Source organism: Epargyreus clarus, unplaced genomic scaffold (genome assembly GCF_041222505.1).
Source record: "Epargyreus clarus isolate Ecla_fem2 unplaced genomic scaffold, WU_Ecla_fem_2.2 ptg000015l, whole genome shotgun sequence".
NCBI classification, from domain to species: Eukaryota; Metazoa; Arthropoda; class Insecta; order Lepidoptera; family Hesperiidae; genus Epargyreus; species Epargyreus clarus.
In genome coordinates this window covers 14331356-14357975 of record NW_027332223.1, presented here as the reverse complement: position 1 = coordinate 14357975, position 26620 = coordinate 14331356, and the positions used below count along the sequence as shown (strand labels likewise).

General features: G+C 37.1%; 4 protein-coding genes and 1 long non-coding RNA gene across 5 annotated transcripts; 3 read left to right on the top strand and 2 right to left on the bottom strand.

The window, feature by feature from the left end:
* Positions 1 to 11140: 11140 nt before the first annotated feature.
* Positions 11141 to 12630, bottom strand: LOC140748246 (larval/pupal rigid cuticle protein 66-like). Its single transcript, XM_073081016.1, has 2 exons — positions 12573 to 12630; positions 11141 to 11841 (listed from the first exon to the last, which is right to left on the bottom strand). The coding sequence occupies exons 1-2, from the start codon at positions 12582 to 12584 to the stop codon at positions 11341 to 11343; spliced, it is 513 nt and encodes a 170-aa protein (XP_072937117.1). The 5' UTR covers positions 12585 to 12630; the 3' UTR covers positions 11141 to 11340.
* Positions 12631 to 16278: 3648 nt separating this feature from the next.
* Positions 16279 to 17022, top strand: LOC140748247 (larval/pupal rigid cuticle protein 66-like). The gene is made up of 2 exons (XM_073081017.1): positions 16279 to 16307; positions 16437 to 17022. Exons 1-2 carry the CDS (start codon positions 16296 to 16298, stop codon positions 16935 to 16937), a joined length of 513 nt encoding a protein of 170 aa, XP_072937118.1. The 5' UTR covers positions 16279 to 16295; the 3' UTR covers positions 16938 to 17022.
* Positions 17023 to 18198: 1176 nt separating this feature from the next.
* Positions 18199 to 19089, top strand: LOC140748248 (uncharacterized). Its single transcript, XR_012102929.1, has 2 exons — positions 18199 to 18351; positions 18757 to 19089. It is a non-coding gene; the product is annotated as an uncharacterized LOC140748248 (long non-coding RNA).
* A 1522-nt stretch (positions 19090 to 20611) lies between these two features.
* On the bottom strand, positions 20612 to 22664 carry LOC140748244 (uncharacterized). The gene is made up of 2 exons (XM_073081014.1): positions 22607 to 22664; positions 20612 to 21311 (listed from the first exon to the last, which is right to left on the bottom strand). Exons 1-2 carry the CDS (start codon positions 22616 to 22618, stop codon positions 20688 to 20690), a joined length of 636 nt encoding a protein of 211 aa, XP_072937115.1. The 5' UTR covers positions 22619 to 22664; the 3' UTR covers positions 20612 to 20687.
* A 2229-nt stretch (positions 22665 to 24893) lies between these two features.
* LOC140747887 (uncharacterized) lies at positions 24894 to 25553 on the top strand (the record flags this gene model as incomplete). Its single annotated transcript, XM_073080504.1, has 1 exon — positions 24894 to 25553. A coding segment is annotated over one exon (660 nt), but the record flags the coding sequence as incomplete, so codon positions are not given.
* Between the last annotated feature and the right edge of the window lie 1067 nt (positions 25554 to 26620).

The window sequence follows — 26620 nt, the reverse complement described above, 5'->3', positions numbered from 1 at the left end:
ATATCACGTCACCATAAATAGAGCGACATGTTTTCGCAAAGAAATTATTTCAAGCTCTAGACATATTAAAGAAACCTATAAAACCCACTCAGTAAGGGATCTTATAAAAACTAAACAGGCATTAAGATTGAGATATCATTGTACTCGTGTCGTGCCTCCAAAAAAGGAGTTCATTTAAAAGTTAAAAAAGTTTTTTTGGATTTCATACATTTGTTGTCATGTCACGTAATGTATGCTGACTTTGCTGCCAAAAATAGTATTCAATACAGCATAGCTTAGCCGTATGAATTTTAATCACACCTAAGGTCCGACTTCAAATTGATGCTAATTAAGAAATATTAAAGTACTTGCGTAAACGCACATTCGCGCAGTTTGTGTAGATTACTATTCTACTAAGCTAAGTGACATAGGGCGCGGCTAGGGTTTGAAAGGTGATCGTTAATGGCAAAATTTTGAAAACAGTCGGTAAATCAAATCGTAGGTAGTGATAGCCTAGTGGTTTAAAACTTGCCCTCTCAATCGTAAAGATCGAGGTTTGAATCGTAGGCATGCACTTCTAGTTTTCCAAGTTATGATCTAAGCTCCTTACAGTTTGAGACTCTTGCCCAGCAGTGGGACGGTAACGGGTTGACGGTAACGACAACGAAATCCTCGGAGGTCTGATGGCCTATTCAAAAAAATCCACTCGAAGATAGTAAAGGAGTAGTGGAACAGTGTGGTGGAATAAGCTTCAAGCCTTCCCCTGTTGTGGAGACTGTCTTATGAAGAATGTCGAAGAATAATGGAAGAATGTTTATAGACTCGTGCCTATACAACAAGCTGTCGCTTGGTATTCTAAAATTATTTCAACTCTTTGCACGTGGGTTATGTATTAAGCGACTAAGAATTTCGGAGACTTCCTAAAAAGTTGTAACTGCCCTGAATGTAGGTCCTTAATAGCTTGTAAAAGTAAATATCGCAACCAGTCTCCTTATAGAATTTCTTTAGGAAAACCACAACAATTATGACAATGACAACTTCTCAGAAGCTTTTTGTATGTTGAACAAAAGTAACGTGTTAGTTTTGATAATAGCTTCATGTGTAACCGTGTAACATTACTCTGCTGGACGTGACTGGAGATACGATGAGGATGAGTCGGAGTCAGACTGTACACTAATACGATATTGACACTTACGACATTCCAGTAACAGTCCAAGGTACAAATCAAACACGCTCTTCTGATATTTCAAAGTTATGTGCGTAGTAGAAATTAATTATCGAAGGAAAGATATTGTGCGGAAACCAGCGTACCTACAACCTACCACTATTTTTTACAAATTCGTGCGTTTACCAAAGAAACTATTTATTTAATGCACAGGTAAGTTACTAAGGAGGATGATTAATGTAATTCCTTTTCCACTTTCCTTGGGAGGCCTATATTGTATAAATCAAACTTCAAAGGGATAGGTCAGAATAGCTAAGTCATAAATAAAAAAAATATACTTGCTCATCTAATATAAGAGACATGATAAATTGATAACGTTTTCGGAAGTGAGTCAAAAATATTGACAAATAAAAAAACGAGTTGACGGAAAGGAAATATTATGTAAATATCTTCTAATAAAATTCTATAAAAATGAATAAATGGAGTATAATGTTGTATCAAGAAAATAAGCGCGAGGTCGACGAGTGCGGACTGATTCAACCATTGGCACTTAGCAAGGATAGCCGGGGAAACTAACTTGGAACATTGTAAATACGATACAGATTCATACGGGTAAGATTAAGTACGTGTAAGTAGTGATAACTTAGTAGTGAAGTCACAGTCGGGGGGTACGAATTCCTGCCACACTGTTTTGATTTTTCAAAGTTATGTGCGTATTAGAAATTAATTATTCTTTGCAATAACTGTGAGGACACCGTGCCTGAGAGTTCTTTAAAAAGATCTCAAAGATTTGTGTTGCGTGCCCACTATGGCTTACCTCTTTGACTCTGATAGGAGACCTACATAAATATATATACGAGTATAACTAATTTGATTAAACGTTAATAGAGTAATCGGTTCCAGACACCAGACACAAATTATATTTAACAATATTTAAAAATATGAGATCGAAATAAAATTATCAAATAAAAATAATAACAAAAAGCTATATTTTACTGCTTTATTTCCTGTTCGTACATAATTAATTCAGCGATGATTTGGCTATATTTGACTAAATATAGCCAAATCATCGCTATGTGAACAATTGACTACAACTTTGTATCTGTCAAGATTTTTCCTCAACTGTACCTACTCATATCTATTTTAAATCGAACGGTCTTTACGGAAATTGCCAATAAAATTGATAAGTAATTCAGATTGCTGTCTTCCGTTAATTTGATTCATACTCGTGTGAATCGAAGGTATTCCTTATTGGTTCGAGTTTGGAGGTACTACCGCAATTTCTACTTTTGAGTTATAACAGCAGTGGTGCGCTGAACAGCAGTGGTGCGTTGCTATGTTTTGCTTTGAAGGGTGTAGTAAAGAAGACGAACTACCCAAGGCCTTCCAACTTAGCCCTCAAGGGTAGCCACATCTGTGGCCTCGAGTAGGACTCTAATCTTATTTGGGGTAATATTAATTGGGGTTGATCATAGATGTCAATGGGCGACAGTGGCCACTGACCAACAGGTGGATTACATGATCGTTTGCTGTAAATAAATTGTACAAAAACATATCTCAGTTATACAGATTTACGTGTATTCAATATCTTTAAGGTCAATTGTAAAAAATATCATATAAAATTATAATTATTAGTGCCATTTTTATTTACATTATATAAAAATTAAGAGGTGAGGAAAATAAAGCACTACCGCTTGTATGCTACAAAAATATAATATACACCGACAAATCTTATCTTGCACATTAATTACACTTTATAAGCAATCAAAGTGTTAATAGCCTAATTTGCTAAATTTTACATACCAACATCAAAACGATTAATCCATGGCCATGGGCGGACTAGAGAACTTTAAATGTCACAAAGGAAATTATACCAGTTTGTGGTTGATGTTTCCTCCGAAGACAGTATAAATACTTCATATTATATTAATAGCATATCCAGTTGTTGTGATGTCGAGCTGATGTACTAAGTCTGTATATACTTAGAATATCGATATTTGAAGGTGGTAGAACTCTGTGGTTCGACTCCGGTGGTACCACCGCCACACCTATTTCTACCTAATAACAGCAATGTTAGGCGCTGCTGTGTTCCGGTTTGAAGGGAGTGGGAAGGGAGACAGACTTTTCCGAGGCGTTCCAACTTAGTCCTCAGGGGTAGCGGCGCATGTGTGGCCGACCTCAGGTAGGAATATCTAATTTTATATGGAGTTGATTACAGATGTCCATGGGCGGCAGTAGCCACTTTCCATCAGGTGGACTGTATGCTCGTCAGCTACTCTTATATTATAAAAATATCCAAGCCGTGAAATATTTAAGGTATTGGTTTTAACGCTCTTTATTTGTAGACTATAACAGCAATTTTCACGATTCTGTTCTTATCTGATTTTGATTTTTCGTCGACTATTTGTAATTTCTACGTGTACACACATTAATCATAATACACATTAATCAAAATTTAAGAGATTTGTCGAGTTTTACGTTTTTTTTTTAATCTCCTGCTCTTTTGTTCGGCAGGATTGGTATAGAGCAACACTGGCTGCAGTTGATGCATTGAGCTGAGCTACCAGTAAGCAAGGCCTTATAATAAGGATCAGCAAAAAGTGCGATCCCGTCCAAAAATACAAAACTGTGAAACTACTTAATATCTTCTGCTGCCATCACAATATTTCTGACTTATATAGATTCTTCAGCGTACATTCGTTAGCGTGATTCAGAAGACTGCACATGCCATCTACGGATATCACCAAGAATATTTTTAATAGGGAACAACAACCCTCTGAAGGAGGTGCAGACGGATCTATTTCCAAAATGTAGATGTCGTTAGAGTGAAATATTTAATAACAGGGTTGAAAATGTCATACAGCGTAAGTTGGTATTTTATGGGTGATGCTATCATAATTGGCCATGTGTTATTATATTGTGATGATTTATATACTATACTAGTGGTGCCCGCGGATTCGCCCGCATTTTAAAGAAATAATATGACATACATAAAACGGAAAAATTGTATCTGCATTGGAATGACAGTGGTGCCATCTGTCGAAAATTGGTCTTACCAACTCCCAAACCTTCGTGGGCTCTTGGACAACAACTTGCTAAAGATCATCACGTCTTGATCAAATGCATAGTTTCCGATTCTATGACTACTTACGAATTAAAAATTAATTAAAAAACCTTTTCCCACAGACTAAATTGTGAATCTAAACCATTTTAAAGTCCCCTTGAACACACACAACAAATTTCATCAAAATCAGTCCAGTCGTTTAGGAGGAGTTCACTTTCTTCTTTCAGATACTTATTCATATTTGTAGGAGTTCAGTGACATACACACGCACATAAGAAATATATATATATATATATATAAAGATAAACAGATAGATTATATAAACATTTACTTCTATAACTATATCAAACCATGTTACCATAATATAGTCCTCCACTTATCTTTCCTTTTAAATGAGTATTATAATAATAGAATCAGGACGACAGCCTCAAATGCTAATATTTATACATGCAAAGAGTATAGAAATTATATTCTTAGTATTTCTCTAATTACGCTAGTCCACAATCTCATTTCAAGGTAATCCCAGAATAAGGCAGTAGATTACCAAAGGCGAGTAGCGAATAATAGTGCAATGTAGTGTAAGAAGTTTTATTTTTTCATTAGATTTATAGGTAAATCGTATTTATACGTAGGTAAGTGTATTTATACTACTATAAAATATTTATCGTTACATTATGTAATCCTATTTTGATAGGTTTAAGTTCTATATATCGATACCTTAATTCGCATATCAGCCAACTCTACTTTTTTTTTATTATTTTTTTATTTATTTTGATAGTAAATGGCGTTGAAGGAATTAAAAAAAAATAAGAAAACATTTTGACAAAAAGTGTAGTTGGCTTATTTGCGAATTATGGTATCGATATGTAGCTCTAAATATTTTCAGAGTATAAAATAATCACAGACTCACTAAATCAACTTAACGTGATAGTACATTATATATTGGGCCGGCCGGTTTTTTTTTTTAATTTTGACATCAAATAAACAAATTGGTTCATGAAATCTAGTTATTTATAAACAATAAATATTAGGTGAAACGTTTATTATAATGGGAACTTAAGAGAGATTGAAAAGATTTGTATAATATACAAATTGTATGGTTTTGTCGCAATTTGGCCTTGCCGCATTCCGTACACTTCGATAAGTATACGATGTAAATGCGAAGATAACCATTTATTAATTAATTGAGAGAACACAAGAACACGACAGTTTTTCGCTTGCTCAGTTTAATCGCTTGTAGTGGAACTCTGTTACGCACTAGTACTACCTATTTGAATTTTATTTTGTTACTGATATTTGTCAGTTTAGTACCTGAAACTAGTCTGGATTAGGTTACGATTTCAACATGATATGTTTTTGTTGAAAATAGTGTTGTTAATGGTATCCGATTCCAATGCCATTATTTTTAAATGTGTTAAGAGAAATACTTATTCATATTTGTCAAATTATTTTTATCGGTTTTGCAATTTTTGAAGTGTAACAAATAAAATTATACCTATAATAAATATTAGGCTTACTAACGGATGAAAGATTTAAAAAAAATAAAAAATCCTTTATGTTGGATGACCCTTTTAATTTTTTACTTCTAATGCCTACTCTTATGTTAGATTACCTCTTGATTTATACCCCCGAATTTAGATCTTGATGAGCTAGAAAATTATAATCTTGATGATCTTCATCACTAAAGTATAGGGTCGTATGAGTAAATGTATTTTGTATAAGTTTAAAATAAATATCTCTGAAATAATCTCATAGTTCGGAATGGCAAAATTTTAATAGATTCACATAACCACGACAAAGTAATCTTATGTAGACTATATACGTTCAATCATAAGACAATATTTTACAAAGTACACAAAGTGTATACAATGTACCAAATGTAGAAATAGCGCCGTATAACATTTATTAAATAGTCCAATACTCTTGCCATTGACAAGTATCGAGTATTTTAGCATACCGCGGACCGCAACCTTTTGTAGTGTCCTAGATACCGTTAAATGTCTTAATGTAGTCTTTTCCTTAATCTAGATTATATAGAATGTATACATTAGTGTCAGAGGAGGATAACGTCATTCGAGTTTATGTATTTTTTGAGTGTATGTATGTATGTATGTATGTATGTATGTATGTATGTCTTTCTGCAACACACTTTATAGCCTAAACGGCTTGTCAGATTTCAACACATAAGGTGTCCTTGGACTTAAATTGTAGGAGTGACATAAGATCTATTTAACGCAGTCGGTTTTTGATTTAATAATTACAGTTTCGTAAAATCGAAGTACCAAACGAGTGTGCAGGACACCTTATGGTAAGTGGTCATCATCAACCCTTTACTGTCCCACTGCTGGGCACGGGTCTCCTCTCAGAATGAGAAGGATGGAGGAGGAATGCCTTAGTCTACTGCGCTGGCCAAGTGCGAATTGGTAGACTTCACATACCTTAGAAAACTTTTTTTTTAAGATTTCTCAGGTATGCAGGTTTCCTCACGATGTTTTCCTTCACCGTTTCAGCAAGTGATAATTAACTTATAATACGCACATAACTTTGAAAAATCAGAGGTGCGTGCCTGGGATTTGAACCTCGGACCTCTCGATCGGAGAGATTTCTTAACCACTAGGCTATCAAGGGTTAGTGGTCACTGTTGCTTTACCTAAGGTCATCTAAGGGTATCTCGGAGGACTAAGTTAAGTAACACCTTCAACATTTGATTACTTCTGTTGAAGCCAGAACAACAAATCTATTTATGTTTCATGGTAGAAATACTATATGACAGTGTAACACAAGTTTCTGTCGACGTCCAGATCTATTTAGATCTGGACGTCGCTGTCGCAGATTTTGAAGAGTTCCGGTACTTTTAAGGTGACATTAAGTACAAGAATAAGGTGGATTGTCATGTCATGTAATAAGCATGATTGATTTAAAGTGGGTTTTCAGAACATAATTCCAAATTAGTCACTGCCTTTTTAGTAGAGTGGTTAGTGTTTACTACCTTCGGTGCCACCCACACTCATCCTTAAATCGATATCAAAACCGATTGAACTTAATCTGTGTTTTATACATAGTTATAATAATTTTATACTTAGTTGGGTGTTTTAATGGTAGGATAAGGTTGTCGCTACTGTAAAATTATTGATACTATTAAGTAGCAAATAAGGTGTGGAAATGTAAAGCATCATAAATTGTTCACGATACTTATATTAATTCATAATATGTGATATTTCATATACTTAAGTATGTCTTTAAGGACATATTTAAGTATATGAAATACCACATAGGTAAAACTCTTTTCTAAACTTGCTAAGAATAAATTCTTACTTAGAACTTAGGTAACAACAACTTTAAAGACGGCCGAGCTTTTCGAGATTTTTAAATTGATTCTCAAAATTAATTACTTTCTTTTTTATGCGAAGGTGGTATTATTGTATACATCGATTAGAGCGCCGTAGGATCGCAATTTGATATGGCACCACGACTCACATTTTCCCGATAAGTTTATGTGAATTCACTTGTAAATATTGAAGCCATGGTTCGAGCTTAGCGCCACTACTGCGTATCTACAATTATCCCCACTTTATCAGTAGTGTAGAGCGCTACTGTGTTCTGGCTAAAAGAGCGTGATTAAGCTGATACTTCACGAAGCATTCCTTAAAAAATCAGAGAGCGATGCATCTATGCAACCGCAAATTAGATTCTTGTTTCATACATATTGGATAGATGAAACACCAATCCAATTTGCGGTTAGTTACAGATATTCATTAGCGGCAACGACAAATCATCATCAGATGGGCGTATGATCGATTGCTCTCACAATTTAATAAAAAGCAGTCGGTCGCTATAAATGCTTCAAGTTTACTCCAATATTATTGCATAACATCCTTCTTGCTCAAGGACAAGGTCGGAGCAATACACTTGGATTTGCGATCCGTTTTGCAAACCAGTCGGACAGGAAGTATATAATGTACGTACTAAAATCATTTATTTTAAGCTCAAACCATATTAAACGTATTAGCGCCCGCGCCTAGTTGAGGTAATCGAAATATATCATTAAATTTAATATTGCTTGTCTTGTTTATCGATTCGTGTTCCAATTAATTGGTAATTAATAATAATTGATGGGATTTTTTAGCTTAAAAATGCTTGAGTATTTGTAAACTATAGTTACGTGTATGTGTTAGCGTTTAACTTTCGCTTTGATTTCAAAGTTAAGTTTCCTCGACTTTATGATTTCCTTCATAGAAATTCTTCGTATAAGGCTCACAGTGAAAGACCACGTCTCGGTACCGTACGTCATCACTGGCAACACACACTGCTCGAACATCTTCGACTTCACGCTCTGAGGTATCTTGGATGAGAAGATGTCACGCAATTTCCCGAACGCTGCCCAACCGAGTCGGATTCTACGTGTGACCTCTTTCTCGAAGTTGGACTTACCCATCTGGATTATCTGTCCCAGGTAAACGTATTCGTCAACAACTTCGAGTGTGACGCCATCTACAACGACCGGCATGGGTGTGACATGGACGTTAGACATTCGTCTTGTCCATGTTCATCTTAAGACCTACCCGTTGAGAGGCACCACAGAGGTCATTGAGCATGGTATTGAGGTCCTCCAGCGACTCCGCCATGATGACGATATCATCTGCGAATCGAAAGTGAGTGATATATTCGCTATCGATGTTGATGCCGAATCCTTTCCACTCCATCAGTTTGAACACGTCCTCCAGTGCAGCGGTAAACAGTTTTGGAGACAATACGTCACCCTGTCTCACACCTCGCTGCACTGGCTGCCTTATACATACACTTCAACACTTCGATGTATCGATAGTCGATCTGGCACCTCTGGAGTGACTCCAATACCGCCCACGTCTCGATAGAATCTAAGGCTTTCTCATAGTCCACATAAGCCACGCACAACGGCAGGTTGTACTCCTCGGACTTCTGTACCACCTGCCGCAGCGTGTGTATGTGGTCCATGGTGCTAAAGCCTTTTTGAAAGCCGGCTTGTTCGGGAGGCTGGAAGTCGTCGAGCCTGCGAGCTATTCGATTGTAGATGACCCTCGAGAACACTTTGTAGACATGGCTCAAAAGCGCAATGGGCCTGTAGTTCTTCAACAAAGACGTATCGCCTTTTTTGAAGAACAGTACCACCACGCCTTTGCTCCACGCCTCCGATGCTATACCCTGGCTAATGACGGAATCGAATAGCTGTTGGAGTGCTATTAAAATCGGTTTGCCACCTGCTTTTAGCAGTTCCGTTGTTATTCCGTCTTCGCCAGGCGCTGGGTTGTTTTTGAGCTGTTTGAGGGCCTTCTTATCTCGAAAAAGCTGATGTCCGGGATATCATAAAAGCAGATCCCTTGCGAAGACTTTGGAGCCTTTATTCCGCTCAATGCACTCTTTAATGCGAATAGCATTAGAGAGGCGCAAGTCGTGTCGCATTCTATTAAAGATCTGTGCGTTGAGCCGCCTGTACTTAGACAGTGAAGCCGGAGACTGCACACACATTGCCCGCCGCTCTGCCATAAGTCCGAGTGTATGGGCTGAGAGCCATTGAGTTGTTCTTTTGGAGGCGGTCTGGTAGTACTTCGACCCCACCTCACGGACAGTTTCTACCAACTTGGCTTGGCTTAGCTTGAGTCGAAAGTCTTCAGAGCCCTGGACCTGGCAAGGTGACGAAGTATCGACTTCATAAGACGGGACCGTTCCAGCTTGACTTGGATATTTAAAGTGCTTCTAACCATCCGGTGATCGCTTCCGGTTTTAAGCCTATTGATCACAGAGACATTGTTAAATATATGCCGTTTGTCCGCCAGTATGAAGTCAATCTCGTTTTTCGTATTACCATCGGGACTCATCCAGGTCCACTTCCTCTGGTGCTTCTTCTTGAAAAAAGGAGTTCATCATATAGAATCCTTCCTTTTCCAAAAAGTTAGCCAGCAAGTGGCCTCGATGGTTCCGATGACCAAATCCAAAAGGCCCCACCTTCGACTCATCGCCATATTGGACACCTAGTTTTGCATTGAAGTCCCCCATCACAACCGTGAAGTACGATTTTGAGGTATGTATGGCTTTTGATATGTCCTCATACATAACCTCAACCTCGTCGTCGGAGTGTGTCGATGTCGGCGCATATACCTGTATGACCTTCAGCGAGTACCTTTTAGATACTCTGAGTATAAGGTATGCTACCCTTGGCGACACACTCTTGATTTCCACTATGTTGTTGACGAGGGACTTGTTGACGATAAACCCGACACCACCTTGGGACAGATGTTCGCCCTCCCGGTGATAGAGCAAGTTACCGGATTTTAGGATCGTCGAGTCCTTCCCCTGTCTTCGGACTTCAGATAACCCTATAATTCTCCAGTTTAACTTGCCTATCTCTTCTTCCAGCTCATATATCTTCTCATCATTCCTCAGAGTCCTGGTGTTATATGTTGCCAGGTGCAGCAGTCTTCGTTTATGGTAGCCCGATCTCTGCCGCAGATTCTTAGCACCCCCTGCTCCGCCGTAACCGTGACCGCTACCGTAGCCAGGAATAGCGGGGCTGCCGGGGACTGGGGGCCGGGGTTTAGTTGCAGCTGCCATTAGGGGGTTGTTGCCATAGTCACCGCGCTTGGCTGTCCGTGTTGGTGACCGCAGTATGGTGGTAAATTCACAGAGAGACGCTGCTGCCCATCTCCTGGTTTTTGTCCCTTAGTCGACTCTTACGACATCCACGGGAAGAGAGGGAGTGGTGCTATTCGCAGCCGGCACCACACGGGATGTTCGCAGCCGGCACCACACGGGATGTGTGTGTATGTGTGAAGTATTAAATGTATTATAATTATTATTGTTTAATTACAAATCTATAACCTGAATGCTTATTACGCTATTAGAAACGTTAGACAAGTATCGACCAAGGATATCAATAGAGAAATAAAAATATAGTGTTATACGCAAACAATATTTATTTTCATTACATCGAACCAAATAATAAATATTTCGTGTTTTTTATTCTAGTGAGTATTATAACTAGACTTGAAAACCACTACATTGTGGTTATATCGTTGGGTTTAGAGCCTCTATTAATAGTGTTAATAACGTAAATGGAAACTAATGACTTTATTCACACGTATTTGCTATATGCTTTTTACCAGCCCAGACGAGCGCCGAGACCATGGGCACCATAGCCGTGAGCGCCATAGGCAATAGCGCCATGGGCAAGAGGAGCGGAGTAAGCACTATAGGCCAGAGGAGCGGCGTGAGCACCGTACGCCAGACCAGCACCGTGGACGATAGGGGCAGAGTACGCTATGGATGCGGCGTGCGCAACAGGGGCAGCGTAGGCGATGGGAGCGGCGTGTGCAATTGGTGCGGCGATCACGGGAGCGGCGTACGAAATAAGGGCGGGATCCTTGCGGACGATGGCGTTGAAGCCGGTGTGGTCGTTGGCGGCGTAGTCCACAGTGCGGCGCGTGCCGTCGGACTCCAGCAGCGAGTACTGGCCCACCACGTTGCCGCCGCTGCGCGTCTCGCTCTGGCTCTTCACGTCGCCGGTGTGGGGGTCGGACACGCCGTACGAGAAGCTGGTGTAGTCGCCATGGATTGCGCTGCTATGCGCAACTGCTACGAGAAGGGCGAAGATAGCAATCTGAAAAAAATAAAACATGTAACTTTAGAAAATCTATCCGTCTTTCTTCTGCATATAAGTCAGACAATAATAAAATATAAATAAGACAACACAAATAAACTTTATACTATCAAAAAATATAAAATACATAAGCAAAATCTAGGCCCTTGTGTAAAAACAAAATAATAGCAGCCAGTACAGTTATGAAAGTTTAATCGGTTAAATAATTGAACAGTTTGGTCTGAATGGGCTCCAAAGTTTTGGCATTTCCAAGCGGACGTGCTCCAGAAATTTGTTACCACATTTTGCGAACTTTGCTCCTCAATAAACGTTATTGACAGATTTTGCAATCAAACTTTTACGTTTTGAAAATGTCGCCGATTTTTCTGTAATGTATTTTCTGGGTACTTCTTTTTCATTTTAACCGGTCGAATGTTGTTGACGTTCGAAATAATTTAGGTTTTTATAAAAAAAAATCCAAACTGTTCGCACAAAATTATCTAAGAAACTGTTAAACCAATTTCGAATCTGAAATCCAAATCGAAATAGATAAATCTAAAAATCGAAATTACATGTGAGATTTCAGTTCAGATTTTGACGGGTACTCAATTTTTTAAAGTCTAAATAACCCACTAATTAAGGTATCCCACAATTTAGCAAAAGCGATTCGTCACGGAACAAGCGTGAAATTATTCTATACACCACTACATAAGTAAATAGCGAGAGCACCCAACATTGTTCAGCTTTATTACCTTAGAGAACATATTGGCTTTCCTTTCTATGGAACACTGACGAACACAGAACAATGCGAGCCTTATATAGCTGTTTAATTTTGAATAAACGTACACGCAGTAGGAACTGAAAGACGTGAGCGCTGACCTACGTACGCTCACACGGAAATCCCTTCATTTTGTTCATTCATTATAGTTATCGTAATCCTTCATAATATTAATTTAAGTGGTTATCTTACAGTTGGTTAAGATTTTTATTAGTTGTAAATAGGAAAGTAGCTTAAGGAAAGTTAAGAGAAGTATGTTTTTGAACTGTGAAAAAAACATTTGAATACTTTTAATCTCTTCCATTTTATGGACTTACAGTAGTTAGGCTCATTTTGCCCCAATATACATAGACCTGAAAAGCGTTGCGATGCGGGGCCGCAACGCAACGCAAGACGGGAGCCACAAAACAAAATTAGCGTTGCGTCGTGTCGTGAATTTTTCAAGTAAACGCATGTCGGAATACGCGTCGCGTTGCGCAACGCAAACTTTTGCGTTGTGGCGAAGGGCGTTGTCGACTTTGGCGGTACCGCACCGCACTGCTTGTGTGTATGACGATCTCATCGCTTAATAAAAATACGTAAATGAACTTCTGTCTCTTTGCCTGTCTTTTAATTCTTGGAACAGTTGAACTGATCGAAAAAGCAATACCACTTAACCAAAATATTCTAGGGATTAGAAAAAAAACTCTGATTATTTTTGTAGTTAGGTATTTTTTTTAAGATTTATGCAGCAATGTTAGAAGCTAGCTAAGACTAAGATTTTATTTTTACTTTCTTTTATTCGTCTACGTCTACAAATTCACTGTTGGCTTTAGATAATCCTTAACTTTCACAGCTAGTCTGCTATACAAAACGACATGTACCTAATGGTGGTCTTGTAATCCAAATTTCGCGATAGTTTTCCTCAACAGTAGCGAATCGCAAATTGTTCGAATGTGGTTCAATTTTGTAAACTCATTGATCAATACTCTATCATGTGTCACCCTGCACCATAGTTACCTACTTAGATTTATATATTACAGGTGATTGCGGATAGATTTAAAAGATCCATATAAAATAGTTTCTTTAATTTATTTCTTAAAATACTCGTATAACACTAAAATCAAAATTTATTTAATTAATTTATGCATCCTCTTGTTCTTTTAAAGTACGTACCATATTGATAGATACTTATTGCGTCCTATATATAAAAAATGAGTAAGGTAGATGGAATGGTAAGGTAGTAAGATACATACACGAAATAGATTTGGCATTTTTTTTAAATCGGATGTAAGTATTGAATCGTAAGGCTGACCACATATAGGTAACTATCGCTTAAGCAATTGTAAGCAACGTAGTATTTACAGAGGTTCACGTCGCCAAAACTACTGGTAAATTGCTTGGAGACTACTTTACGTTTTAGTAAGTTATGGATCTATACAAACGCGTAAAAAATCTACTATTGACAGATTTTTTGGAATAAAGTCAAGCATGTATCGCTGATCGGTTGTTTAAACAACCAATTAGTGTCAGTAGATTAAGCATTGTATCCTCACATTAAAAGCTCGACGAAATTATCGCTCAAACGATAGTAGCCAATTATCGGTCCAGTCAGCCCAAAGGCCGGCCCTTTACACGTGCCTCTATACTGTAACACAAAAAATTCTGTACAATTATCCCCATGTTGTTAGATCAGTAACGACATATTATTGTTAGTCCAAATGACAGAACACCGATGTCCATTGATCGTTACGTCTAAACTGAGTTCCTTTGAACTTCACTGTCACTGACGGAAGTAGGTTGGGAGTGGTGTCCGTTTGAGCGAGTGATTAAAGTTATGACATAATAGAGCTTTATTTGCTATTTAAAAAAAATGCAAACATTCATGTATTAATTCATCCGTAACAAATAAGCAACTCGTGCAAAATATATCGTGTTGTACAACAACATAAATTAAATAATATTATATTTTATCTTTTAAGATTTCACGCTAGGGATAAGGAATATTACTTTTTTCAGGTTTGTATTAAGTCTTTGCATGTATCTAAAAATATTATATTAACATAATATTAAAAGTACTATATCAGCATATTTCGAATGCAGACCCATTTTCTTAAACAACTTCTTAAAATTAGGTTTTGTATTCGACTTCTATCTAAATTTGTATGTGTACGATTTTCTCAAAAACTGCTAACCGATTCGGATTAACTCGCTTACATGTATATAAAAGTTCTACTTTTATCACAATAAAATAAATATGTGATGATAGTTTACGTTCAATTATTTAATCTTCAGTTTAAGTACCCGCTGTCACTGTGACCATACCTCAACGGCCTTCAAGACTACGCGCTACTTTCTAAGTTCTCGCAGTTGTTTGAACTCCAGCTGCTGATTGATGTAATTGTTCTATTATGATAAATGTATTATGATTTACTTAAGTTCATAGCTTAGATTTATATTGTTATTCGGAATGATTATTAAATTTATGTTGCTTCTGTTTTAGCTGATTAAATATAATAATCGTAGGGTACTAAATAAAATCTATAGGTGGGCACCACCGCTACACCTATTTCTGCCTCATAACAGCAGAGTTAAGCGTTGCTGTATTCTGGTTTGAAGGGTGTGGTAAGGGAGACATATTTTACAAGGCATTTTAGCTTTTTCTTCAGGGATAGAGGCGCACCTGTGGCCGAACTTAGCTCCCTACCTAAGTTCGGTCATTGATTCCTATCTAATCTTAGTAGATCTCAGTAGAATTTCAGTAGGTTTCTATCTAATCTTAGTTGGGGTTGATTATGGATGTCTATCAGCGGCAGAATCCACTTAGCATCGGGTTCACTGTACGCTAGACCGCTACTGTATTATATAAAAAAACTTCATAAAAGAAAAAAGAACATATCACTGGATATTTGTGTTAAATAATCCACGTTTTGTTTCATTTAACTGATAGTTGTATATTCAATATTTTAACACATAAATTAGTAATAGATGCATAACATATTGACCGATCATTGAACCTCCTTTTTTTCGAAAAATTGTGTTAAAAACAGCCGACTGATCCATCTAATTTACTTCCTGTGAAGTTTTTATTCGTTATTTTTACGCCTTTTTCTGGCGTTCACGAATCACTTTATTTTTATACTGAAGTATTATTTAAGGATTTCTTCATTAGGCGTGAAATAGTATTAGTGACAAACATCGAACAGAGTTCATTGCTTCGTGTCAAGGTTGAGCGTGACAGAGCTGAATCTTTATACAGGAGGTATATTTTGTATGCACGAAGTCCGTAATATTGTGCGAATTTTCATACCTTTTATTTATTTGTTGTTATTTAAAAATATAGCAAACGAGCATGCAGTAAATATAGAAGTAAGTGGTCACTGCAATCGCACTGCAGGATTCGAATTCTAAATTAGGTCGATCATAAATATGTTGCTACCCCTGAGTCTTATTTACTTATGAAGGAAACATTCCAACTTAGTCCAAGTTGGAATGCTTCCTTCATTCTTTGGGCACAGGAAAAATATACTCGTTCAACCAAAAAATTTATCGTATTTTAAAATATCATATAACATTGGAATTTATTATAAAATTGAAAGTATAAACAGTATGTAAGCTTCCGACTCAGCTGTCAAATGTTTACTTTTGAAGTAGTATAAATAGTAAAAATGTACGGTACAAAGTCAGTTGTAATTCGAACTCGACTTCATCACACACAATGGCCTCCAAGGTATTGAAATGAAAGGATATGTTAATCATCACTATTTAGTTTTTTTATTTAATTATTGATCGTTAATAAATATAATATTAATAAATTTAAATAAATAATCTCAATTAATTATTTACAATTTTTCCATAGTTTGTTGTCCTCGCTCTGTTGGTGGCGGCTGCCCACGGCAGCGGGCTCGGCGCTGCCGACTACACCAGCTTCTCGTATGGTGTGTCCGACCGCCACACCGGCGACGTGAAGAGCCAGAGCGAGACGCGCAGCGGCGGCAACGTGGTGGGCCAGTACTCGCTGCTGGAGTCCGACGGCACGCGCCGCACTGTGGACTACGCCGCCAACGACCACACCGGTTTCAATGCTATCGTTCGCAAGGACCCCGCCCTCATCGCCGCTCCTGCCGTTGTCGCTGCTCCCATTGCCGCCGCTGCTCCTCTCGGTTATGCCGCTAACTGGAATGGCGCTAATGCTGCGGCCTGGAATGTCGCCCATGCCTCTCCTATCGCCGCCCCTCTGGCTTACGGCGCCGCTCCCATCATTAACGCTGCCATCGCCGCTCCTGCCGCTGTCGCCTACGGTGCCCAGGGTGCCCTTATCGGAGCTCACGGTCTCGGATACGCGGGTTTGGGCTGGTAATAATCTGCAGACGTAGTACTACTTAATGATTATTAATAGTATGTGATATATTGTAAATATAAATAAACGTATTGTTACAATCTTATTCTCGTTTTTTCATTTAAATTTTAGAGTTGCTATTTCTATAATGTATAGTAAAGAAGAATTGAGAGGCATTCTATTTAAAAACATTAAATTAATTGTCATAATTAGTTACATAGAAAAACCGCTTAACATGTAAATCAATCATTTCATTGTCGAGCATTTTCTAGCATAATATTTTATTAAATTATGGAAGCACGCTGCAAGGAAGTTATGAAAACCAAAAAACATTAAACTAAGTTTAGCTGTGTCTAATTGTACTTAAAAAAACATAATATTACATTTTGTTTCGTTAAATAAATAAATAAATAATAAGGCGGAAATGTTTCATAGAGTAAACGCGTTTAGTGTCAAATATCAAACTAACCAACCAATTTACACAATGGTACTAAACAAAACGTAAAATACTCAGTATTTACACGTAAGATAGATGTCTTTATTTTGAAATGAGATGAACAGAAATATGACATTTCATAAGAGTTAGATTGAGTCAGGTAATGATTATATTAACTATAATAGAAATTTTGTGTTAATGTTTAATGTTAATCAGCTATTTAACGTGATCTCAATGCTATCACAGAAACAACATTAGGATTCCGAACAATTTAGGTCCTGAACAAAACATAGGAAAAAAATAAATAGAGAAAAACGCGTGTTTCATTTATTTATATCGTCGTATTTACTCATAACTAAGAAATCTTAACGTGCAGACCGATGCAAATAGAGTTATGGCGTTTTTGTATGATTTTGATTGTGCCAGAAAGTGTCAATTTTACATATAATATAACTTTCAGTGTTTATGGTGTTCAGTTAATAGAAGTGAGAATATGGTACAATGTTAAGATCATTGGGGCTTGGTCAATAGTTGTATGCTTGATCGTTACTTGCAAAAACTTCACACGTCACACAAAGAGCTCCTAAACTCCAGTGTTTCTGCAGCGTAGGCGTTCGATGGACGATTGGCGCAGACGTCGCGACAACAGATTCAGACTAAAATACTACTGATTATGAAAAAAAAATAAACCAAAATGAACAAAAAATATAAAGAATGAAAATAAGAATAAAATCGTCTTACGGTTGGAATTCGTGAATATTATTCCCACAGACCTATATCTTAATAGATCCCGCATGTGTACGTATTAGCGTGGTCAAAACTCGGGTTAAAGGAAGTGGATTCAGCTCACTTCGATGCAATGTCATTTAGTCCAAAAGTAACATTTGTTGTCATCGGATGTCAATTGACAGCAATAAACATGCCGAATTGCGCTATAATAAATTGTGTAAATTCTACAAGTAAAAGTAGCCGCGATAAAGAAAATATTTCCTTTCATACGTAAGTACCGTTTTTCTTAAAATATGTATTATTTATTTTATAATTAATTATTTAAAATTTGTTGTGGTTTCACAATGACAATTAGTTACTGAGTGTGTTTTATCAAATTTTTAATCCATTGCAAATTTTGGTTACAAAGTTGTAAAGCTTCTGTATTAAAACACGCAATGAAAAGTAAAACGATCGATATTTTTATCTTGTTGCTTAAAGATGATTGTCATTGGTTATTTCAAAATGAGTACCTGGGGTTGTACATGCCAGTTTCTTGTTCTCGATTATTTAATCGATTTTCGAAATGGATGAATAATAATGTTGTCTTAATAAATATTTTGTAACATATTTTTTTTATTCTAATCATGTTAATGTTTTTTGTTCTTTTTTTAATATTTACCATTAAATTTACAGGTTTCCATTGCGATTGCGAGTGCGCCTACGCACCATCGCCATAATCAAATAACGATATGTTTACAACTTTCTATGAGAACTATGTATATAAAACAGTGTAAGCTACCTTGATGTAGCAAGTGTTTTTATTTATCATTTTATGTATTTGTTCTTATGTTAAAAAATGAAGCAATATAAGTTTTTCTAGGTCTATTATCCATTTATAATACGGCATATACACGGGGTCTACTGAAGTCGAAGGACTTCAGTTGGCCCCATGCTGAGACTATTTTAACACCAGAATTTAATAAATGTTTAAGCAATATTTATTTTGTATTAAATCTTTTTTCCGTAGACATCTTGTTTTATTTTGACTAAATTTATGGACGACACGGTAGATTTTGATAATGATGATTCGGCGACTTTTTTACCAAAACATTCGCTGAGCACTAGTAAAATAAATCTAGACGATCGATTTCTCGAAAATCTATATTGTATTTTTCGATTTCAAAATCGATTTTTATAGCAGAACCGAATCGACTTTGAAACGATTTTCTCTCTGACGGAGAATTAACAATGCACATCTCTAAATCTTTCTTGACAAGTGTCAGTCGATCGGATAAAAGGGGCACGCTTGGTTTTCATACAAATGAAGGTACATGTGTCATCTATTTAGATATAGGTCTGTGATTATTCCTAATGACTATGGAACTTATCATAAAATTTGTAATTTGAAATTTTAATGCCAATATCCGAATTCAAATTTGAAATCCAAATTTCAATGCCACTAATTACTAAAATGTTGTGTATAATACTAAATCTATTATTAAACGATTTAGGGGGTATCGGTGCATGGTATTATGCAACATATGAACACAATTGTTCAACATGGCGGTATGCTAGTGTCGCGTTTAGGTACGCGACGCGCGACATGGCGTCATTGGCGTTTGCGCTGCCCATACGTTCCTACGCTAGAAAATCGCTAGTGTGGAAGAGCCCTAAACTGTAAGTTACGGTTATTATCATTGGATAGTTGTTAAGTCTTATCGATATATTAGTGGACTTCATACCTCCTTCAGTTTTCAGTAAAGAAACAAAGGTTTTGAATAATATAGCGCATAATATTTATATTACTGTAGCATGAGGCTGTCATGTATGTACATATTTAATTAAAGTGTCAATACTCGACTGAATATACAAAGTAATACTTACTCTGTGTTAACAAGCAATATACTTTTAATCCCATGCAATGTATATTTTATCTACAATTCTTAATAATATATAGGTTTTTTAATTATTGAGACTAATACTTATTTATTGATATTGAATATATATTTATATATGTATATTATTTATTGTATTGTATCGAGACTATTAAATATCTCATTAACGCATTATAAGACCGAAAATGTACCAAAATGGCAATCGATGCTTGTAATAGAATTGGATAACGTGTAATATAAATTATTGTATACTGGATAGCTGCATACAACTGCATCTCAAAACTATGAGTATGATTAATAGCACCCTAGTGATAACAATATCGTATTTTATGATGTTTAAGCAGTAGAAGTTATAAAGTCTACGTACTCAACTCGAAATAGATTAGAAGTTATTTATCTACAAACGCCTTGGTAGCTCTTACAACAACTTATGTGTATTAATTTACTATACCATTGTTGCGGTAAGTTCAATTAGACGTGACGAAAGCTTTGCTGCGCTTGAACTTTAACACCTTATTTCCCATTCATAGAGTAAAGTAGACACGAGAACGGTGACTCCCTCAGCTCGTCCTCACGTGACTTCGTTGGAATGTTAGTCATAACGTGTGTTCATCAGTTAAATGAGCATTAAAATGAAAAATAAAAATACAGTATACCAATACGGTTTATAAAAACATTTATTTATATTTACAAAAGAATTAATCGTCAACTCATAATTTGGCAACAATTTTACCATCCGAGACCGTGAGCACCGACGAGGGGAACGGCGACGACTGTGTTGACGACGGGAGCAGCACGGGCTACATTCCAGGCATTAGCACCGGCGACATTCCAGGAGGCGACGTTGGCGGCGTTCCAGGGAGCAGCGCCAGCTACGTTCCAGTTAGCGGCGTAGGCGACGGGAGCAGCGGCAACCTCAGGGGCAGAGACCACGGCAGGGGCGGCGACCACGGCAGGGGCAGCGACCACAGCGGGAGCAGCGCGAGCGACGTTCCATGAGGCGGCGTTCCAAGCCGCAGCATTAGCGCCATTCCAGTTAGCGGCGTAGCCTAGAGGAGCAGCGGCGGCGACGGGCGCAGCGACAACAGCGGGGGCGGCGACGATGGCGGGGTCCTTGCGGACGACGGCGTTGAAACCGGTGTGAGCATTAGCAGCGTAGTCCACAGTGCGGCGCGTGCCGTCGGACTCCAGCAGCGAGTACTGGCCCACCACGTTGCCGCCGCTGCGCGTCTCGCTCTGGCTCTTCACGTCGCCGGTGTGGGGGTCGGACACGCCGTACGAGAAGCTGGTGTAGTCGGCAGCGCCGAGCCCGCTGCCGTGAGCAGCCGCCACCAATAGAGCGAGGACAACAAACTGTAAAAACAAACATTTTTTTTATTGGTATATTACACGTAAAGTGTTTGATGACACTAAATTATACAGGATGAATCTCCATAAAGTGCACATATTGAAACAGGTAAAATTAAACCGCATTTTGTCGACAAAAAAAATAAAATAAATAATAAAAAAATTTTTTTTTGGGTTTTACGACCTTTTGAAGTTTTTTTTTTGGAATTGTGCACCTAAAGTAAATAAATCGCTATAACTTTTGAACTAAAAGAGTTATCATGCTCAAACAAAAATTACAATGAATGCCAATTACAGGTCGTACTGATCCATGAAAAAAAAAAAACAAAAATGTTTATCTTCCCAGATAAAAATAGTCAGATTAGTGTGAAAAAAGCAATTTTTTAAGGTTAAATTTCAGTAATCGCGAATTTCCTCAAAATAATCTAGGCTTTTTATTTTATTTTTATTATTTAATGTAATTCTACGTCGTATTAGCTTTCAAACACTAAAAAAAGCATGCCTCTAACTTAAGTATAAAGTTTCCTACGAGCGCTTAAACAAAGGCAGTTCTTAAGGGCGTTGGTAATAAATAACATTTTTAATACAAACTAGTGTTTTTTTTAAATTAAATAAAGATTTATTTTATTACTGTTTTATCACTTTAATATCGTCAAAAATAAGAAACTACCATGAATTTACCATTGAAACATATTTTTGATAGTTTCCTTTGTTTATATTTTGGACATCTAATTATGGGTCGGACTATACCAGTTTTATTAGGGCGCACGTGCGTCTAATCTTTTTTGAAACGTTCCTAGCAAACTTTATACTTGAGTTAGAGGCGTGGTTTTTTTAGTGTTTGAAAGCTAATACGACGTAGAATTGCATTAAATAATAATAAAAAAATAAAATGCCTAGATTATTTTGAGGAAATTGATGATTACTGAAAATTTTACCTAAAAAAAGTGCTTTTTTGCACTAATCTGACATTTTTTTCCTGGGAAGATGATTTTTTTTTTGTTTTTTTTTCCATGGATCAGTACGGCCTATCATTGGCAATCATTGTTATTTTTGTTTGAACCTGATAACCCTCTTAGTTTAAAAGTTATAGCGATTTATTTACTTCAGGTGCACAATTCCCAAAAAAAAAATTCAAAAGGTCGTAAAACCCATAAAAAACTTTTTTTAATTTTTTTTATATTTTTTTTTGTCGACAAAATGCGGTTTAATTTTACCTGTTTCAATATGTGCACTTTATGGAGATTCACCCTGTATAAGAGCAATGCAATCGTTTATAACAGTTTCGTAAGCCGTTTTACCTTGGAGGCCATTGTGCGTTTAGTTTGAATACAGAGTTCAACTGATTTAAAAAATTGATTCGTTACTATTTATACTACTTGGCATGCCAATGTTTGGGGGACAGGAAGCTGTTTGTGCAAATATTTATGTACTTTCATCTGTCAAATCTAATGTTATCGTTGCAGATTTAAAGGTGACCACAATGACCATACATCACGCTATTATTGAATGATAGTGGTTTAAGTTTACATTACTTGGCAATAGGAACAATGTTTTAAATATTCAACATTATCTCAACGACCTTCACTATCCGTTTAATGTATGAAATATATTTTATATCAAAGTGAGTATGTTAAAAAGTATATCACCAGTGGATTGACTAAAATATGCTTATAAAAATAATAAGAATTATTTACGAAAAGGAAATATTAAAACAAAATGGGCATTTTCCTTTAATTTGTCATATAACATCATTACTTCGCACAGTAGATACTTATGCTTATCAGATAAGGCAATGATAGAGCATGTTAATTTTTTTTAAAAGATTACTCATTTAATAAAATCACGCCCTTTATTATTATTACTAGATACTTAATAGTGTCATTTATAAGGACCAATAACATCGCTGATACACTGACTAACACCAAAGTTATCTGGAAGCTGTTTGATTCACCGATACGGCACCAACAGCAATAAACCAGAACTTCGGTCTCATTGATGAATCGAATAACAAATTGAGATGACGTGACAAGAAACGAATGACATAACAAATATACGTAAGGACGAACGAATAATCCGTTTATATTGTATCGGTTCACGCATTTTTATTTAATGCTTTAATTTGCGTATATGTATTAAATAATCAAGATTATACATAGGTATACTATATAAAACATACTCAAAATATATAAATAAAAATTGAGCATAACTTAATCATCATCATCAACCCATTATTGTACCACTGCTGGGCACGGGTCTCCTCTCAGAATGAGAAGGATTAGACCATATCCCACCGCGCTGGCCAAGTGCGTATTGGTAGGCTTCACATACCTTTGAGATTTTATTTTAATACTAGCTGACCCGGAAAACGTTTTGTTGCCATATAAATAAAAAAAATGTTAAGGGTGAACAACCCTTATCATATAGGGGTATGAAAAATAAATAGTAGCCGATTCTCAGACCTACTGAATATGCATATAAAATTTGGTGAAAATCGGTAAAACCGTTTCGGAGGAGTACGGTAACTAACATTGTGACACGAGATTTTTATATATAAGATACATCTTTCAGGTGTGTGGGTATCCTCACGATGTTTTCCTTCACCGTTTAAGAAAGTAATAATTAATTTCTAATACGCATCCTAGGCACACACCTTTGAAAAATCAAAGGTGCGTGCCTAAAATTTGAACCTCGGACCCCTCGATTGAAAGGCCGAGTTTCTTAATGAGTTAATAGTGTCCCATAATCCGGAGAAATATATCTTTATCTGCATAGTTTGTATCGAATCTACTTCTGTAATTTGAAGTTATTTTACGGTATTTATGCGATCTAACTGCACAATAAATAAACTTTACTTAACCCATCTGTGCGACCATCCATCTGTACCCATCTGTACAAATGTGTAGAAAGAACCTATTGCCACCGCCGTCGATTTGTTTTACTTTAATTTTTAAGTAAATATTGAACAATTTGAACGTACTTAATCAAGTATCTAATATAGTCAAATATTGATAATAAAAATTGAGATAAAATGTGTTCTTACTTACAGTTAACAAGACGTATTAGGTGTCATAGGGTATACATAATTTATTATCTTATTAACATTTAAATAAAGTACGTCATACATGTTTATAACAAGATTGCACGTGCAAAAAAACAAAAGGTAAAATAAAAAGCAATATATAATGTTTAAAACCAAATAACTATTGTTTCCATGTGACCACAACCTCATGACGATCATGCCTAAAATAATGATACGGAAATTATATCCTCAGGATGGATTCAATTTAAGTCTTTCTTTTTAATTATATTTGTGTTAATGAAATTTACAGAATACCTAATCAAACCACTATTACTTTTAATGCATACATATTTGCACAAACAGCTTCCTGTCCCCCAAACTTTGGCATGCCAAATAGTATAAATAGTAACGAATCATTTTTTTAAGTCAGTTGAACTCGAAATTCGAACTAAACTAACAATGGCCTCGAAGGTAAAATGGCTTACGAAACTGTTATAAACTATTGCATTGCTCCTATATTATTTAGTGTCATCAAACACTATACGTGTAATATGTCAATATAAAAAATATCTTTGCTTTTGCAGTTTGTTGTCCTCGCTCTGTTGGTGGCGGCTGCTAACGGTAGCGGACTCGGCGCTGCCGACTACACCAGCTTCTCGTATGGTGTGTCCGACCCCCACACCGGCGACGTGAAGAGCCAGAGCGAGACGCGCAGCGGCGGCAACGTGGTGGGCCAGTACTCGCTGCTGGAGTCCGACGGCACGCGCCGCACTGTAGACTACGCCGCCAATGCTCACACCGGTTTCAACGCCGTCGTCCGCAAGGACCCCGCCATCGTCGCTGCCCCCGCCGTTGTCGCTGCGCCCGTCGCCGCCGCTGCTGCTCTCGGCTACGCCGCTAACTGGAATGGCGCTAATGCTGCGGCTTGGAACGCCGCCTCATGGAACGTTGCTCGCGCTGCTCCCGCTGTGGTCGCTGCTCCTGTTGTTGCTGCCGCTCCTCTGGCTGCTTCTTGGAACGGAGTCAATGCCGCCAACTATAACGGTGCCAACGTTGCTACTTGGAACAACGCTGCTATTGCCGCTCCTATCGTTAACGCCGCCATCGCTGCTCCCGCCGTCAACGTCGCTGTAGCTGCTCCCGTCGCTCACGGTGCTGTCACCTACGGTGCACAAAGCGCACTGAGTGGTGCTAATGGTCTTGGATACGGTCGTTTGGGCTGGTGAATTTTGTGCAATAGTGTAACAGAATGCTGTGATCCTTAGTAAATACAAATAAACGGTTATTTAAATCTTAACGAACAAATTTATTTTAACACATGTTAGTCTCTATTACACGTTGTCTTTCCATTTGCATAACGGACGCAATGATAACAAGTAAATACTTACAAGGAAATCTTTCAATTTTTTTTTTATATTTCATAACGTTGCATTTGGAAAATGTCCAAAAAATTAAGTGAATATTAATATTAAAATATGTAAATGAAAATAAAATTTTACGATAATAAGTTACTCTACTTTTTATATTGAGATACTTCTATTGCTACGAAATCTTTAAGAGTGTACAAAGAGCTTATTCATGAATTTGATCCACATGATCAGTGACCATGTCGATGTCAGTGATTGATATGCGGATGTATGACTGTCGTCCAAATAAACATATTATATGAAATATTATATGTATAAGGGAAGTTACATACATGCAACATGTAGACGCTAACAACAGGCACCGGAGGTCGATCTCAATTGTGACGATCATCATCGCTGAGGATCACCATTATCAACCCGTTATTTCCTTCTGCTGGGAACGGGTACCCTCTCAGCACGAGAAGGATAAGGCTATAGTCCACCGCGCTGTCCAAGTGCCAATTGGTGACTTCATATACCTATTAAATCTTTTTTTAAGATTTGTAAAAAATCACAAATCTTCTCCTTTTAAGTAAGTGATACTTAATTTCTACTACGCACATAACTTTGAATAATCATAGGTGCTTAGGATTTGAACCTCGGACACCTCGATTAAAGAGGCCGGGTTTCTTAACTACTAGGCTATCACCGTTAAGGATTCGGGACGACAATCGGCGACCGACAGCCATCATCGTTGATATGATCTCACGCTGTGTTTGCTCCCTAAGGTAAAATCTAATTATTTTTAAATTACAGATACTTTTTTGTCTCAAAGAATACTTTGAAAAACAAAAAAGAAAAAAGCAATACAATTTTCATGATAACCATTTCACTGGCTGACATCGTGAATGATGCGTAAATTTGCAAATAAAATATTTATACATCCA